At 34.0% G+C, this 16,154-nt stretch overlaps 1 protein-coding gene across 3 annotated transcripts in view; it reads right to left on the reverse strand.

Annotated features, from left to right (window-relative positions):
- LOC112296524 (signal recognition particle subunit SRP54) overlaps positions 1-16,154 on the reverse strand; it is a 77,635-nt gene that overhangs the window by 50,201 nt on the left and 11,280 nt on the right. For all 3 annotated transcript variants that reach the window (XM_053928230.2, XM_045188094.3, XM_024551321.3), the window contains 7 exons: positions 14,127-14,237; positions 11,770-11,861; positions 10,700-10,784; positions 6,452-6,556; positions 5,620-5,686; positions 5,481-5,538; positions 1,003-1,153 (listed from right to left, as the gene is read on the reverse strand). In XM_053928230.2, coding sequence (XP_053784205.1) covers positions 1,003-1,153; positions 5,481-5,538; positions 5,620-5,686; positions 6,452-6,556; positions 10,700-10,784; positions 11,770-11,861; positions 14,127-14,204 — 636 coding nt within the window. In that variant the 5' untranslated portion in view covers positions 14,205-14,237. The remainder of the gene's footprint in view (positions 1-1,002; positions 1,154-5,480; positions 5,539-5,619; positions 5,687-6,451; positions 6,557-10,699; positions 10,785-11,769; positions 11,862-14,126; positions 14,238-16,154) is intronic.

The raw sequence follows: 16,154 nt of genomic DNA on the forward strand, positions 1-16,154 counted from the left end.
TTCAGTAGGCAAGGAAGGCCTCCCTAGAGGTATCATTTGAGCCAAGGCATACATAAACAGAAAGAAGTTATACAAAGATCTGGAAGAATCACATTCTAGGCAAAGACAAGAGCAAAAGTAAATCATAGAGAAATAAAAAGTAGAAGAGTACACAGAAACCAAAGTGAATACAATAGAGGCGAGGCTATTTCCCTTAGTTCTGCTCAACTAGGTCAAAATAATTGCATAGCTAAAAAGAAACTGACTAGCAGTAACCATTAGCCAAAGAATTTCTGCCTCCACCCCAACGGCAAAACATTGGTTTAAAATGTGTGCTACAAATTAGCTATAAACTGCTTCTCTCCAAATTACTTCCATCACGATTTTATTTATTTTTTAAAAGACTTTTATTTATTTACTTTTAGAGAAGGGGAAGGGAGGGAGAAAGAGGAAGAGAAACATCAATGAGTGAGAGAAAAATCAACCTCTCACATGCCCCCAACCAGAGAACCAGCAGTAACCCAGACATGTGCCTTGACAGGAAATTGAACTAGTGATCCCTCAGTTCCTGGTACGATGCCCAACTCACTGAGCCACACCAGTCAGGGCTCCATCACAATTTTAATGAGACACTAAATGATGGTTATTATTTTTAAATGCTTCATTTTGAAAATCTTTGAAAATTCATCTTAAGCTAAATGTTTCTAATTTAATTTGAATATTTATGGAAAGGAAATTCAACAGCTATCGAAAGTTAATTCTTAAACTTTTTTTGTTATGTTTTCTCATCCGTGCTAATAAGATGAATGAGCTAGGAAATTATATCTGACACCGGCTCATAAAAATTTTATACTTAATGTAGAGAAGATTAAATCCTTATCATAGAGATAAAGGTGCCCAAAACAAAAATAAATTACTTGGAATCTGTTTTACAGGAAAAAAATAATTTATATGTATTGTAAACTCAATCAGGTTTAAAATTAAATTAACCAGACTTTATAATGTTAAATTAAAGCTACTTACTATAGCATTAGCAACTTGAAGCATTTCTTCAAACAAAGAGTCTTCCTGTTTATGACGTCCACTTGTATCAACAATAATAATTTCAAAATTTTCATTTTTGAATTTCTCCACTCCCTCAGAGGCAATGATAACAGGATCCATTTCTGTGTAGCTATTTAACATGGACAAATGATTGAACAACCACAACACAAAATTTCCAAATACTAACAATTTGGAAATTGTTAGTATACCTTTAATCCATTCTGAAAAAGTCATAATGATCTCAATTTCAGTTTAGAAGAATAAACTCTAATAAATATTAAATATAGCAATTTACTGCATGGTCCCCAACTTTTTGGCACCAGGGACAGGTCTTGTGGAAGACTGGAGGGGGGCCCAAGAGGCGGAGCTTGGGTGAGCTTTGGGGGTTGGGGACTCCTGAGTTTACTTCTAGATTGACATAAAGGAGTATCCGATTTCCCAATTACAAAATCCTGTATGATTCTGCCGCATGTCTTTTCTGTGTAAGTTATGTTTCCTTTCATTTTTTTAATACAATAATTGAGCTTATGTTACTTAGTGTTTCACACATGTCCTTTAGTATAGTAATTGAATTTGCATTACCTACGGTTTCATACATGCTTTTCTATTTAACATCCTTTTGTAAGCATTACAAAAACCATTAAATGTTCCTGTAAAACATGACTTTTAGGATATACAGCATTCCATCAGATGGCTATGCTATCATTTGTTAAATAAATGCCTTATTGTAGGCCACTTAAGGTCTTTCCAATTTCTTGTTATTAAAAATACAGCCAATATAAGAAATACAGTAGGGTTGTTTCTTTGAAATTGTTATGACACACTCCTACAGGCTGAACTTGGATCAAATGGTCTAGTCATTTAGACTTTTGGTTTTTAAAATGAAAATGTCTTCCACAAAGTTTAATTTCATTCCTATTTCACTATATTTTCACAATCCTCAGAAATTGATTAGTGGTAACTTTTTATACATATCAATACTGTCAAGTAAAAAGATATATAATGTAAAAAAAAGTTTCCCCCAAAATTAACAACACAAATTTAGTAGAAATATACTTAATAAGAATATGTGTGAGATTTAATTGAAGAAAATTACTGGTAAGGACATCAAATTTTTTTTAAAAGATTTTATTTATTTACTTTTTAGAGTGAGGGGAAGGGAGGGAGAAAGAGAGGGAGAGAAACATCAATGTGTGGTTGCCTCTTGCACACCCTCTACTGGGGACCTAGCCCAAAACCCAGGCATGTGCCCTGACTGGGAATCGAACTGGCGACCCTTTGCTTTGCAGGTTGGCGCTCAATCCACTAAGCCACACCAGCCAAGGCCAGGACATAAAATTTTTTTTAACAAAAAAGACATATCAGATTCCTAAATGGAACTACACAAATACAGTAAAGATGTCGGTTCTCCCCTGAATTAATTGATTTCAATGTAGTTCCAATCAAAATCTTGGAGATTTTCTTTTGAAACTTAATAAAGAATTCTAAAATTTACCCAGAAATAAGCTGGTGAGAATAGGCCAGAAAATGTCAAAAAAGAAGATACAGATTAGTTATTACCATATATTTTAAATATAAGATACAATTAAAATTTATAATTGTGCAAAGAAATATGATCAGAGATGTTCATAAGAAGGAAATTGATTAATTACATACATGAATACAATGATGTCATAAAAAAGAATTATCTTAAACAGTATAGTCTGTTACAGAATTATTAAAATCTCATTTTTTTCCCTGGCTGGTGTAGCTCAGTGAACTGAGCATGGGTCTGCGAACCAAACGGTCACTGGTTTGACTCCCAGTCAGGGCACATTGCCTGGGTTGCAGGCCAGGTCCCCAAGTAGTAGGCATGCGCAAGAGGCAACCACACATTGATGTTTCTCTCCCTTTCTTTCTCTCTAAAAGTAAATAAATAAAGTCTTAAAAAAAAATCTCATTTTTTAGTAATTGTTTTAATGGAGTGTAACATACATAGAAAAGTTGCATAAATTATCAACTCAATGAATTTTCCTTTCAGTTTGCAGGCCGGTCCTCAAATCTACTGAGTCACACCAGCTAGGGCTCAATTCAAATGAATTCTCACAAAGCGAACACACCCAGATCAAGAAACAACAACCAGCACCTCACTCCATCATTATTTTCTTGTAAGATCCCCTTTTTAATCAACTCTATATTGGTATATCCACATACAATAAAATGCACTTTTAAATGTTTGTTTGGATGAGTTAGACAAATTTATATAACCTACATAATCACTATCACAGCAATCGAAGTACAAAACACTGTAAGATTCCATTTCAATTTAAAGCCATCTATCGCCCTGGCTGGTGTGGCTCAGTTGGTTGGAGCGTCATCCCATAAACCCAGAAGTTGTAGGTTCGATTCCCCATCAGGGCACATGCTTGGGTTCAGTCCTGGGTTGGGGAGCATGTGAGAGGCAAAACCAACAGATGTTTCTCTCGCTCTCTCCCTCCCTCCCTTCCCCTCTCTCTAAAAGAAAAAAAAAGTAATAAAATAAAGTGATCTATTTATCTAACTAAATCTGTGTGTTTGTTTGTATAGCCACTGAAAACAAGCACAGATGGACAAGCTAAAAACTGATAACTGGGCAGTGAAACTGTTAGTACTTGCACTTCTTTAATTTAAAACTTTTGAATAAAATAGTGTTTGTTTAAAGACAGGAAAAATTATGTAGCAGTTCTGTATCTACTACCTCCCCCCACCAGATGTTATATATATATTTAACATTGCAGATACAGTTCAAGTTCTTCCCCAGTCCCATTCCCTTCAGCCCTCCATGAGGAAACAAAGCTCAGTAATACTTTAGTCCATATGTCATATGTCTTTTTAAGTGAATAAAGGAGAGATTACTTAATAAATGGCATTGAGAATACCGGTTAAGAATTAATGATCTGGTTTTGGCCAAAAGTTCAAGTAATTATCAACTATATTATATCACTTGCAAATTTTGAACCCGACAGATATAACTGTTTATTACCCCATGATTTTCAAATCTATATTACAAACAGTTCTTATCCTAAAAATAAAATTCCTAACATTATTCTTTAATAAATCTCTTTGAAGCTATCATAAAATATAACTAAAAGAAAAAAATTTTTAATGAAAAACATATAGCCAAAGTTCACTAGCTTTTTTGGTCAGCCATAAAGGAGAAGGAAATGACTAACAAAATAACGTCATCTATTTAATTACTTCAAATTTTAGCTTCTTTAAACTTTCTTTCTGAGGGTAAAATAAACCACTTACATTAATAAAGTTAAGAAAAATGCTATTTCCTCAAACACATCCTTCTATATTCAATCTAGATTAATTTCTTTTTTTTTCCATTACCATGTATCCTCCTTATCTCCCCCTTCCCCCATAATCACCACACTGGTATCCATGGCCATGAGTCCTTATTCCTTTTTGCTGTATCTCTCCACCCCCTAACCCTCCCAGAGCTGTCAGCTTGCTCTCTATCTATGAGTCTGTATCTATTTTGCTTGTTATTCAGTTTGTTCATTAGATTCTACATATGAATAAAATCATATGGCATTTGTCTTTCTCTGACTGGCTTATCTCACTTAGCATAATATTCTCCAAGTCCATCCATGCTGTCACAAAGGGTAAAATTTTCTTTTTTATAGCCGAACAGTATTCCATAGTTCTTTTATCCACTTCTCTACTGATGGACACTTGGGAGGCTTCCATATCTTGAGGACTCATTTCTTTTTCTTTTTTAAAAGATTTTATTTATTTATTTTTAGAGAGAAGGGAAGGGAGGGAGAAAGAGGGAAAGAAACATCAATATGTGGTTGCCTCTCATGTGTCCCCTACTGGGGACCCAGCCTGCAACTCAGGCATGGCCCTGACTGGGAATCAAACCAGCAACCCTTTGCTTCACAGGCCTGTGCTCAATCCACTGAGCTGTACCAGCCAGGGCATGAAGACTCATTTCTTTTAATTAATCATTATAACATATGCAAACTACCTAACAAGAATAGCAATGTATAAAAGGAATGAGAGCAATGATCAGAATCCCTAAGATATCTGTAGATTATAAGGCATTTTAAGGTGATCGAACTTTTTGAAATGATATACTGAAGAAAGACAGTACAGAATTCACCACTGTGTGTTTAATCAAGGAATGCTTCAGATAGGTCTTGACAGAAATAAAATGAATAGAGAAGCAGAAGGAGGTCAGAAAGTATGCAAAGGCAGGATGATAAGCAGGCAAGGCAGAATTAAAAAGTAAACAATGTCAATTCTAATCTATCAGGCTGAATCAGGACAGTCATGTTATAATAAAAGTTAATAATTTATTAAATATATATCCCAATTTTGTTCCAGAGAGTATTTAAGTTTCTAAGTATAGATTATGATGTGACCAGATAGCATAAAATAAAGACAAGATGAAGCACCTGATTATCAAAATTAAAAAAAAAAAGACCTACCTTCCATAGAATGGAATTCTTGCTTTAGTAGCATTCTGTTTTAGTTGGTCAAAAGCCCCTATGAGATAAAGAGTTAATGAGTCCTCAAACTTAAAAATAAAAATTACAGAAAACAAATCTTCAAGTTTCAACACATTACCTGCTCTGAATGTGTCTGCACATATCAAACAGGTCTTCCAACCTTTCCTCTGGTAATAATAAGCTAACTGGGAAAGGGAGATTAAAAAATATATAGTATCAATAAAAACAAAGTATTATATAATTTTGTCCTGTTTATCCTTGTTATTTAGGAAGTAAAACTACTCATATTCTCCTAAGAGTATTACTATTAAGTTTTGAATACAGCAAATTTCCTAAATACATAGTTTAAATTCTAACTGCCATACAGTCACATTCAAAGGATATAAAATGATTAAGCAACAAATGTCTATAGTAAAAAATGTTAATGACTATTAGTGTTAATTAAGTATAAATAATAACATAATCCTCTAAGAAATAATTCTTTGTCTTTTTCTAAACTGTAACACAGTTGATGCTTGTGAAGCAAAACGTGGCAACAAAGTTGAGGCACCCAATTCTGGAGGAAAGGGTGGTATAATGAATTAAAAATTAGCATGAGGATAAGTAAGCTAGGTATGACACTGTAAAAAGGGAGTCTTGAGCCATCGGACATAAGGTAAACTTTCCATTTTTTTTCCTCTAAAAAACCATATACTCATCTCCTTTAAAGGACAGGAAGTCTTTCTGGTAAAAGAAATAGCATAGTTATACTGAATTCTATCATTCTTACAAAAGAGACTGCAGGATTACTTTTTTCTATACTACAAAAAGCTAGCCTTACAAATACATACTAGATACATCGAGTAACACAAAACCACAGAGCACCAATACTATAAAGACTGGCTTTAACATAAAATTTGATTTATACAATATCTTCTCCACAACCTTATTTTAAAATTAAGTAAATTTACCTTTGAACATGTGGTAGTTTTACCACTCCCTTGCAATCCAACAAACATGATCACGTTCTGTTTTCCTTTAGTGGGTGTCCATGCTTTAACTCCAGGGTCTACAAGCTACATTCCAAAAATAAACAGAAAATCAGGTTAACACATGCTTATATTCAAAACCCCTCTCTCCACAACTTTTAAACTGTAAAAATAATTTAAGGACTTTTGGTATAAAAGGCAGCCATAACTCTACCATTCGAATATAACTATTTCCCTTTGTATACACACAGTGAAATTTAAGAACTTAAAATAATTCATTGTGCAAGCCTGTATCTCCAAACCAATTCAGAGTAAGGATCGCAAAACACTTTTTAGGACAAAGCAGAATGTGAATAAAATGTGAGACCAAGTTTTGAGTCAAAGGAGCAATCTACATCAGCACTGCACAAATATAAAAATATATGTAAAGGCTACAAATGAATTTTTAAATTCCTAGTAATGGCATTTTAAAAAGCAAAACAACTGATGCTAACTTTAATATTGTATTAAACTCAATACATCTAAAATGTTTATATTTCAACATGTAGTCCATATTTAAAAAATAAGATATTTTAATATTCCCTTTTCCCATACTAGGTCTTTAAATCTGTATGTATTTCATACTTATAGCACATTTCAATTTGGACTAGTCATATCACTGAAATGCTCGATAACCACATGTGGCTAATGGCTACAACATTGAGACAGCACCTATCTTGATGTTTAATTTGACATGTTTATGTATGAACAAAATTACAAACTAAGCATGAAGACTTTGCAGGTCAGTCAAATGTCAATTTCTCCAAAGCCGAAGATCTGTTCTATAAATTCATTATATTTAGAAGGTTAGTAAAAAATAATCACCAACTTTATAAGCTCAGTGGAAAGTTAACATTCACATATAAACAGTGCTCAAAGTAACAAACTCATTTACAAGTCGGTTGTTTGGAGCTGGAAACATGTATCTCCATGTAATAATAAAGCCATAGTAATAGTCAATGTCCTAGACCAGACGTTGGCAAACTATGTGTATAAGTAGTTTTATTGGAACACAGTCATGCCCATTCATTTACTGCTCTTGTGCTACAACAGCAGACCTGAGTTGCAACAGAAACCAAATAGCCCATAAAACCTCAACTATCTAGTCCTTAAAAGGAAGTTTGCCAAGCCCATGCTAAAGGATACCATAAAAGTCGCGTAACCCATATTATACCTGAGTTTTGAGGAAAGTCATGTGGAAAGAAGGGAGGAAAATAATACACATTTAGCCATCTCCTTCCCAGGCACAGACCTAGCCTTAAGAGAAATTCTGAAATAGGCAAAATCTATCTTAAACTTAAATCCAAGTCTCTCGCCAGGTAGCCTGGTAGAGCATTGTCCCAATACACCAAGGTTGCAGGTTTGATATCCAGTCAGGGTACATACAAGCAGCAATCAATGAATGCATAAAAAGGTGGGATAACAAATCAATGTTCCCCCTTCTCTCCCCCTTCCAATGTTCCCCCTTCTAAAATCAATAAATAAAAATTTCAATAAACAAACAAATTCACTCCCTTTCCTTCGGGATCCTTTCGGAACACTGATGCTACCCTACATTTACATTCTCTATACCTCATGGCCAAATGAGCGCTCTATGAACCTACTATATGAATTATTATTTTATAAATCTACTCTCCCAGCTGCACCTTACAGTAGTAGTACTGAACTTTTTAGTCTCAGGACTCCTTTATAATCATGGTAGTTTGTAAAGGTTAGCTACAATGTGGAGTCTGAAACCATATAAACTGTCATACTCTATTACAGTGATTTTCAACATTTTTCACCTCATGGCACACATAAACTAATTACTAAAACTCTGTTGTATACCAAAAAATATATTTTTTGCTTACCTGACAAAAAATAGGTATAATTTTTATTCATTCACACCAGACGGCTAGTGTTGTGTTGGCTGTTGGCATTTTTTATTTGACAGTCTAAAGGAAAAGAGGCCAGTGCCTCTGACTAAATAGTCAGGCACTGCATGTTTTAACAATTCTTGCACCACAGTGGTTGAAAAATCCCTGCTCTATTACATTAAAATCTGTTAGTGTGTCTTGTACTTTGCATGCATCTTATACTGGTGCATGATCTTCTAACTTCATACATTAGTAATTTTGATAAAACTGAGGTTCACATTCACTATAAAACATCAAATGCAGACAACTGTAACTGAATAACAATAAAAAAAATAATCAAAAAAGAAAACATCAAATGTTTTTATTTACTAATATCAATACTGATCTCACCAGAAAAGTATTAGGACACTGTCAAATTCATGGTAGAGATATAAATTTCTAGTTTTCACTTGAAAGCTTTAATTTTATCACTGGCCACAATATTGTTAGTTATCCATCCTAAAGTGACTGGCTCACTTTATTTACTTAGGAGAAAATATGTGCCAAATGTCCGAGTCTGAATAACCACAGATCACCTGTTTTTTGTTAGTTCACATAAAAACGGTAATCTAGAAAATAAGTGGCTTACAATCAATGACACATGTGCTTTTAAAACAACCATCAAATTTCAGTGTGCAGCAAACAAGCTTTATATGTATTTCCCCTTTCATCACACAAAATCTCATAAAGACATGTATACTCAAGAGTCAAGGTTTAATAGAACTAATAATTTTTATTGCTCCATCAAGGACATTCTTTTTTTAGTATTTTTTTAATTGATTGATTTTAGAGGGAGAGAAGGGAGAGAGAGAGAAAAAAAACCATCGATTTTTTCCCACTTATGCATTCATTGGTTGATTCTTCTATATGACCTGACCAGGGGTCAAACCTACAACCTTGGCATATCAGGACAATGTTCTAACCAACTGAGTACCCAGGCAGGGCCACCAAAGACATTCTTAAGTGAAACTGGTATTTATTATTTTTTTATTTTTACTGCAAGTGTGTAGTAAAGAGCACAATGACTACCAGTATAGTTTGGTACCACTGCTTTGATTCATCCTAAGGAGTTCTACCTACAATTGCTTTTGTGCCATCAGTGCAAATATCAACACAGTAAAAGAGACAAAAAAGGCAAATAATGTCTTAGTGTTATTGTGAAAACAATTTGATCTTTGTACAACACTGCTCTGGACCATAAGCTTTTGAGTATAAAGACAAGTCTCACTCATCTCTGTTATCAGCAGCATTTGGCACACTGCCTGGAATAAGGCAGATACTCAATAAATGCTTCTTAATGAAGCACTTGATGCTCCAGAATGGCCTACAGATGCCAATCCCTAAAAATAACAATTATTACTCACTCTGTGCTCACCTCAGGTGCTAGATGAAAAGTCCTACACAAGGAATTTGGAGATGAGACCTGGGTCTGCCACTTATTAGCTATCTTACTTTTCTCAGCTGCAAACTGAGAAGTATGACTGGATAAATTCTCTGATCCCTTTCCGCTCCAAATTTCCTTATTTATTAATTAGTCTACAGAACAAAACTGGGGTGGCATAGCCATCTGAGATAACTACACTTTTGCAAAGTACTAATCAGCTATGCAGGAACCAAAAGAGTAAATGAAATTAATCACACAACATAGGGAAAAATATTCGGAGACCACTAGCAGACATCTGTTGCTCTTAAAAAAAAAAGTTTTTTATTTCCTTCTTTTTTCTCCCCCTACCATTAGACCCATTCATATTTTTTAAAGCTCTAAGATTTTCACCATAATTTTCATGACAGAAGCTGCAATATCAGTTCTAAGGTGAGGCAGGGTGATAATATTGATTACATAGGTTATATTTACTACATGCAAAACAAAATATCACTAATTCAAAATTGCTCATAATCTAGGCAAGAGTTAGGATATTTGGTTTTTTCAAAGGAAATTCTGTACAAAATGAACGGTGTAGAAAAGAATATTTGCCCAGAGTGACTTTCTATACAAAAGCAAGACCTTCGATAGGTAAAACTTGGTATTAACTTTTTGGAACATGGCTTTGGCATTTTTTTTTTGCAGCAATAGTGCTGGCCTTCATATCTGTACTCAGAACTTAATATTCAGAAAGTTTATAATAAAAATAATCCACTTTAGGAAAGTTAATAATCCTCAATACTTTTAATATAGATGAATAGTCTATAAAAACAGAAAAGAGTTTTCTGAAATAGTATTTCTGTTTGTAGTGCTAATGTACTTTTTGCCATTGAGTCTATAGAGAAACGTAGTAGAGTCTTGATATACTTTTACCTTCACAAGCTCTTTAAATACAGCGTGCTGAATCATTTTTCTTTTGTTAAGACCAGATGCCATCTCCTCCAGATCAATAGCAGACCTTCATGATGATGGTATTTGGGGGTAAGAGGGAGAAAAGCCAGTTAAGAGACTCTAAAAAAGAAGTTTCTGCCCGAAAGAATGTGGGACCATTCAATCACTCATATTAATAGCCTTCTAATTAACGTGCATATAATTACTACAAATTCAAAGGCCTGTACCATAAAGAATTTACCATGAAATATTAGGTGCAAGACTTTGGTTAGTTCTGCAAGGCTCTTTTTTTTGGGGGGGGGGGGGGGGAACGGAATGTAAATATTAATTTGTCTTCACATTGTTGCAAAGTATTAATTTTATTTATTTTTCTTGCAGCTTATATAATTAGATATCTTTACACCTAGCAGAAAATAAGACTAATTTCTCTCCTACATGTTTAAATGCTAGTAGCTCTACATTTGTTATCCAGTCTGATAACATGAAAAGGAAGGACAGCCTGAGCGTACAAGGGCTAGGATTCAGGCAGTTAACTGACTTGCCTACATTATTCTCTGTGCCCTGCCCCAGTCAGCTCCCCTGCCAACGAACACAAAAACTGAGGCCATACATTACTCCTTCATTCGAATTTAGACAAAGAAACCAAAAGGGAAACAAGAGAGAAAACAATTCTCCAGTATAATCAGAAGGAGACTGATTAATGCCATCTTCAGTCTGAAGAAGATAAAATGGCACCACGTATCTATAAAGAATCTAAATTGTTAAAAAGCTTTTATATTAAAATACTACACAGTATATGATTGAACCCATCCAAATACAGTAGTAAAATGGAAAGAAATCCATAATTAAATGAAAGCCACATGTAGTTTATTTTTTGAACAATCATTATGAAAACATACTATACACGCAATCACTAACATATGAGTTTGACTCTTTCCCAGCGCTGTATGGCAGAAACATTTCATGATATAGCAGACTTTTTGAGTTAGCTCTTCATCCCAGTAAACAAAATTTAGTTTTGCCTGTTTTATTACCTAATTAATTGAACTTACTTTACATTTTCTCTTAGTTGTTTCACTAGTTTAATATTAACATCTGCTTCCAATAATGCTGTACAGACTTCTTTTAGCATAGCATTTAATACCTACAAATAAATAATAAACATTTAAAATAGTGTATCATTCAATCATGTAAAACAATAGATGATCAGTCATCATATACTACCATAGCTTAATAAAAACACTATTACACTATTAGGGGAACAAAAAGTTTTTGTTAGAGAGATTACCTTATTAAATGTTAAGTCATTTTGTCAAAATAAGACATTCAATTTAGTTTTATTCAAGTAGGCATTACCATATTTTTCAGACTATACAACGCACCCCCTAATTTGGGAGGAAAATGGGGGTGCACCTTATAGTCCGAATGTAGCATACCTGGCTCACGGCAGGGGAGGGTGGTGGTAGAGCAGGTTTTGTTTTTTTTGTTTTTTTTCCTATTTTCTTCCTCTAAAACCTAGGTAGTCTTTATAGTCTGGTGCATCTTATAGTCCGAAAAATATGGTAATTACAATTTTATTCATATATTAAAGTAATAATAAAGACAATGTACAAGCCAAAGAAAGGTACTAAACAAAAGTGTTGCCATTGAAGTTTCCTATGTCACTGAACACATCCTGTTGCTTATATACAACACTTCATATTCACAATAGCTGCTTAACTGGCCTAGCATGGAGGAAAATGTAACGAAAGAAAATGATCTAGCGTGACCTAACAGTTTTACTATTTCCATTTAGAGCAGAGGAACAAAGTAAAAAGAAAATGCCCCTCCACTAATAACTCACTATCATACCATATTTGTTGAATGGCAAGGCACTGTGATTAAAAGATCAGAAACTATACTCTTGAAAAGATGAGGCTTTGCTGCTTATGTAAATAAGCGTTTACTAGCTCCATGAGGGCAGGGATTTCAGTCTATTTTGTTCACTGCTGTATTCCTCATGCCAGCAAAAATGTAGGCCCTTAAATACTTCCTGAATGAACTCTCATCTTCAGCTTCCTGTGTCCTAGGAGGCTTATCAGGTTTCTATATCCCTCATTAAAGGGATCTGATAAAAATGGAGCTAATCTTTCATTAGAGGGATTTCTTCTTGTTAATTCCCTAGCAACATAGTACGAAGAACAGAAAAGCTACCAATTCAAGCAATAGCTGTTATTCTATCTCCCACCAACACTTTTCTTCCTAGTTTCTTTTTTCTCTACAATAAACGCAAAGCTGTTATTTATTCTGAGTTCCAAAGATTAAACAGTGGTTTAAATTATCATTTATTATTTAGTAATAATTATTAGAAAAAGCCCTGGATGAAGAATTAGAGAAAAGATTCTACTCCTGGTTCCTCCAATAAATAAACATGTGAGCCTGGCTTTCTGTTGCTATTAAATGAGAGGCTAAACTAGCTAAGCTCAAAGATGGTCTCAAAATTATTTAATAGCATAGATTACTGTGTTGATAGCAAATTCAACATTAAAAATTTTTCAAACCTCCATGTTAGAAAGTACTTTTTAAGAAATTGTTGACACTATTACAGATGTCCTCCATCTTCCCCACCAAAAGTACTTTTTACCTATTATTTACTTTGATTCTTAAAACCATCTTGTAAGGTAAGTGCTATTTTCTCATTTTATATATTAAGGAATCTGAAGTTGACTTGCCCAAATTTCTATCGCACAGCTACTAAGAAGGATGCTAAATAAGGTCTTCCAAAACCAAGTTCAGTAGTTTTCCATTGGTACCACAAAGTATACAGTATTCTTGCGGATTATAATCCCATTTTTTTGACTGACAAACCATAAAATACAATGTCTGGGGAAAAATGGGTGAAAGAAAAATCTTAAAACAATAAAGCCAGTAATAAAAATATTTCAGATACCATACAATGAATCAGCTTACAAAATCTCCAAAAAACTGAACGAAGACTTCAGAGATAACAGACCAAAGTAGCTAAGATGAAAATATTAGCCTTATATAAGGATGCTAAAGAAAAGCCAAGGAGAAAAGGTCAGGTACACACAACCCTAGCCAAGACGAAAGAGGCAAGATACTGAAATTTTAGGCCTATGTCAAGAGAAAAAGCAGCTTAGGCCTAAGCTGTTTTCAAAATATAAAATGTATGTCATTTTTACATGTAAGTTATGGTTTTGTTCTATTGTAATTCTTTACAGAAAGTTGAAATTAATAGTAAGATAATTGACTCTCAATAAAAAAAAACACTAGTATATCCACTTTAGGATTTTATGTATACATATTAAATCAACATCAAGATAATTATAAATATAGAGGTTACTAATAATCCGTCTCCCCAATGCTAGTGATGATGTGCAGTAATATATATTTCACATATTTTACATACCTCTTCATTGATAATGGTGGCATTGCTCAAAGAGCGTAATGCTGATGTTATTTTTCTTCCAAGGTCTGCTAGTACCATCTTGAAGGTTTTGAGACGTGATTACAAGGAAATCTAGGCAGAAAAAAAATTAAATAAAAACATTTGAAAATAATCAATACCAGTTCCCACAACTGTAGACTTCTAAAGAAGTTTACTTAAATTCAAATTAAGGTATCTAATGTTTAGATACTATAACTTCAACTTCTATAGCTTCAACCTGCAGCTTTAATACAATCAGGTCCAAAGCTAAAGCTGTCACTTGGTTACGATGCCTTATGTTTGAATATCTAATTGGAATATTATATATGAATCAAAATCAGATAATATGTTTTGCCCAAAATTAAATCTGTTCTCATTTTGGACATACTTGTAAGTATGAGTAGCTGATGTATCGTGTACATCTTTAAATGAAAAGAGAGGAAAAAAAAAGAGAAAGAAAAGTAAATTCTCCACTCAGGAATATTGTCTAATTTAGTAAATTGATGGACTTTTTTCCCAATTATTTTGATTCATGATCTAAGCAAAACAAATAAATAAACCCACTCATAAAACAAAAGTTTGATTTAATAAATCACTTAGACTCACAGGGGCATTCAACCTGCAGCCCGCAGGTCACAAGTGGCCCAGGATGGCTATGACCGAGGCCCAACACAAAATTGTAAATTTACTTAAAACATTGTGAGATTTTTTTTGTGATTATGTGTTGCAATGTATTTAATGTGTGGCCCAAAACAACTGTTCTTCCAGTGTAGCCCAGAGATGCCAAAAGATTAGACACCCCTGAAAATTTTCACACACATTATCTCATTTTATTCTTCTAACAATCAAGAAAAGTGGTATATTATTAATCTCCCTATTTTAAAGCTGTTCTTGATTCCCCAACTCTAAGCCAAGATAACTTCAAAGGTTCTTTTCAGCTCTAAAATATTATGGTTTTATAAAGTGTGTAGATGTACTACTACATATTAAATCAGGATGCAAAGACTCATGAATGGTAAACAAGCAAATATGACTTGTAGTCCCTGCTCTCAAGTTGCTTATTTCCTAGCTAGCAAGACAAGGAACATATATTAACAGCAAAATAAAATATTAAGAGAGAATTCCTCTTGCCTGTCTTTGAACAGGGACATCAGCTTTTTCCTGCCTTCAAACTCAAAATCAAACACCAGCCCTTCCTAGGTCTGAAGCCTGTCAGCCTTCACACTTGAACTACACAATTACAAGGCTCTCCATCTTGTTGGCTCACCCTGTGGATCTTGGGATTGTCAGCCTCCATGATCACATGAGCCAATTCCTCATAATAAATCTTTTTATATGTGTGTATAAACACGAACACATCCTACTGGGTTTGTTTCTAGGGAGAATCTTGACTAATACCAGGAAAGTACTAGTTCAAAGCTGGCAATAAAAAATTTATGGTCAACTACCAGAGATTATTTCTGTAACAATTCAAAGGAAGCAAAAACAGGCTCAAGTAAACAGAATAGGCTTTACTGAGAGGGTTGAATATGAATTTGTTCTTGAAATATGGGTAGAATTTGCATAGGTGGAGGAGAGGATAAAGGGAATTTGAAGAAAGTAAAATGGCACAAGCAAAAATGGAGACATGGAAAAGCCTGAGATGTACTTATGCCTAATGTATGCACTGTCCTTATAGATTATTGAGTATTATTTGGGGGACAATAAATGAAACACTCTGGTCAGGACACCAGGGAACATAGTTAGAAGGAAATACAGATTGTAAAAAGCTCTAAAAACCAGGTTAAGAAATATCAATTGTCCAACATAGCAACATTGGCAGAAAAATTCATTGTTTAAAACAACTGTTTTGTTAACTCTTCCAAGCTACTCTAGTCTAATTTAGTCAACCAAGATTATCATGACTAGATCTTATCTACAGTTTACAAGAGATTAAAAATAAGAGAAATGGGAGGAAAGAAGAGCTAATACATTGAACACAGGGAAAGTGGAGAGATGAGGGGAGTCAAA

The sequence above is a fragment of the Desmodus rotundus genome, chromosome 7, assembly GCF_022682495.2.
Source record: "Desmodus rotundus isolate HL8 chromosome 7, HLdesRot8A.1, whole genome shotgun sequence".
In the NCBI taxonomy this organism is placed as follows: domain Eukaryota; kingdom Metazoa; phylum Chordata; class Mammalia; order Chiroptera; family Phyllostomidae; genus Desmodus; species Desmodus rotundus.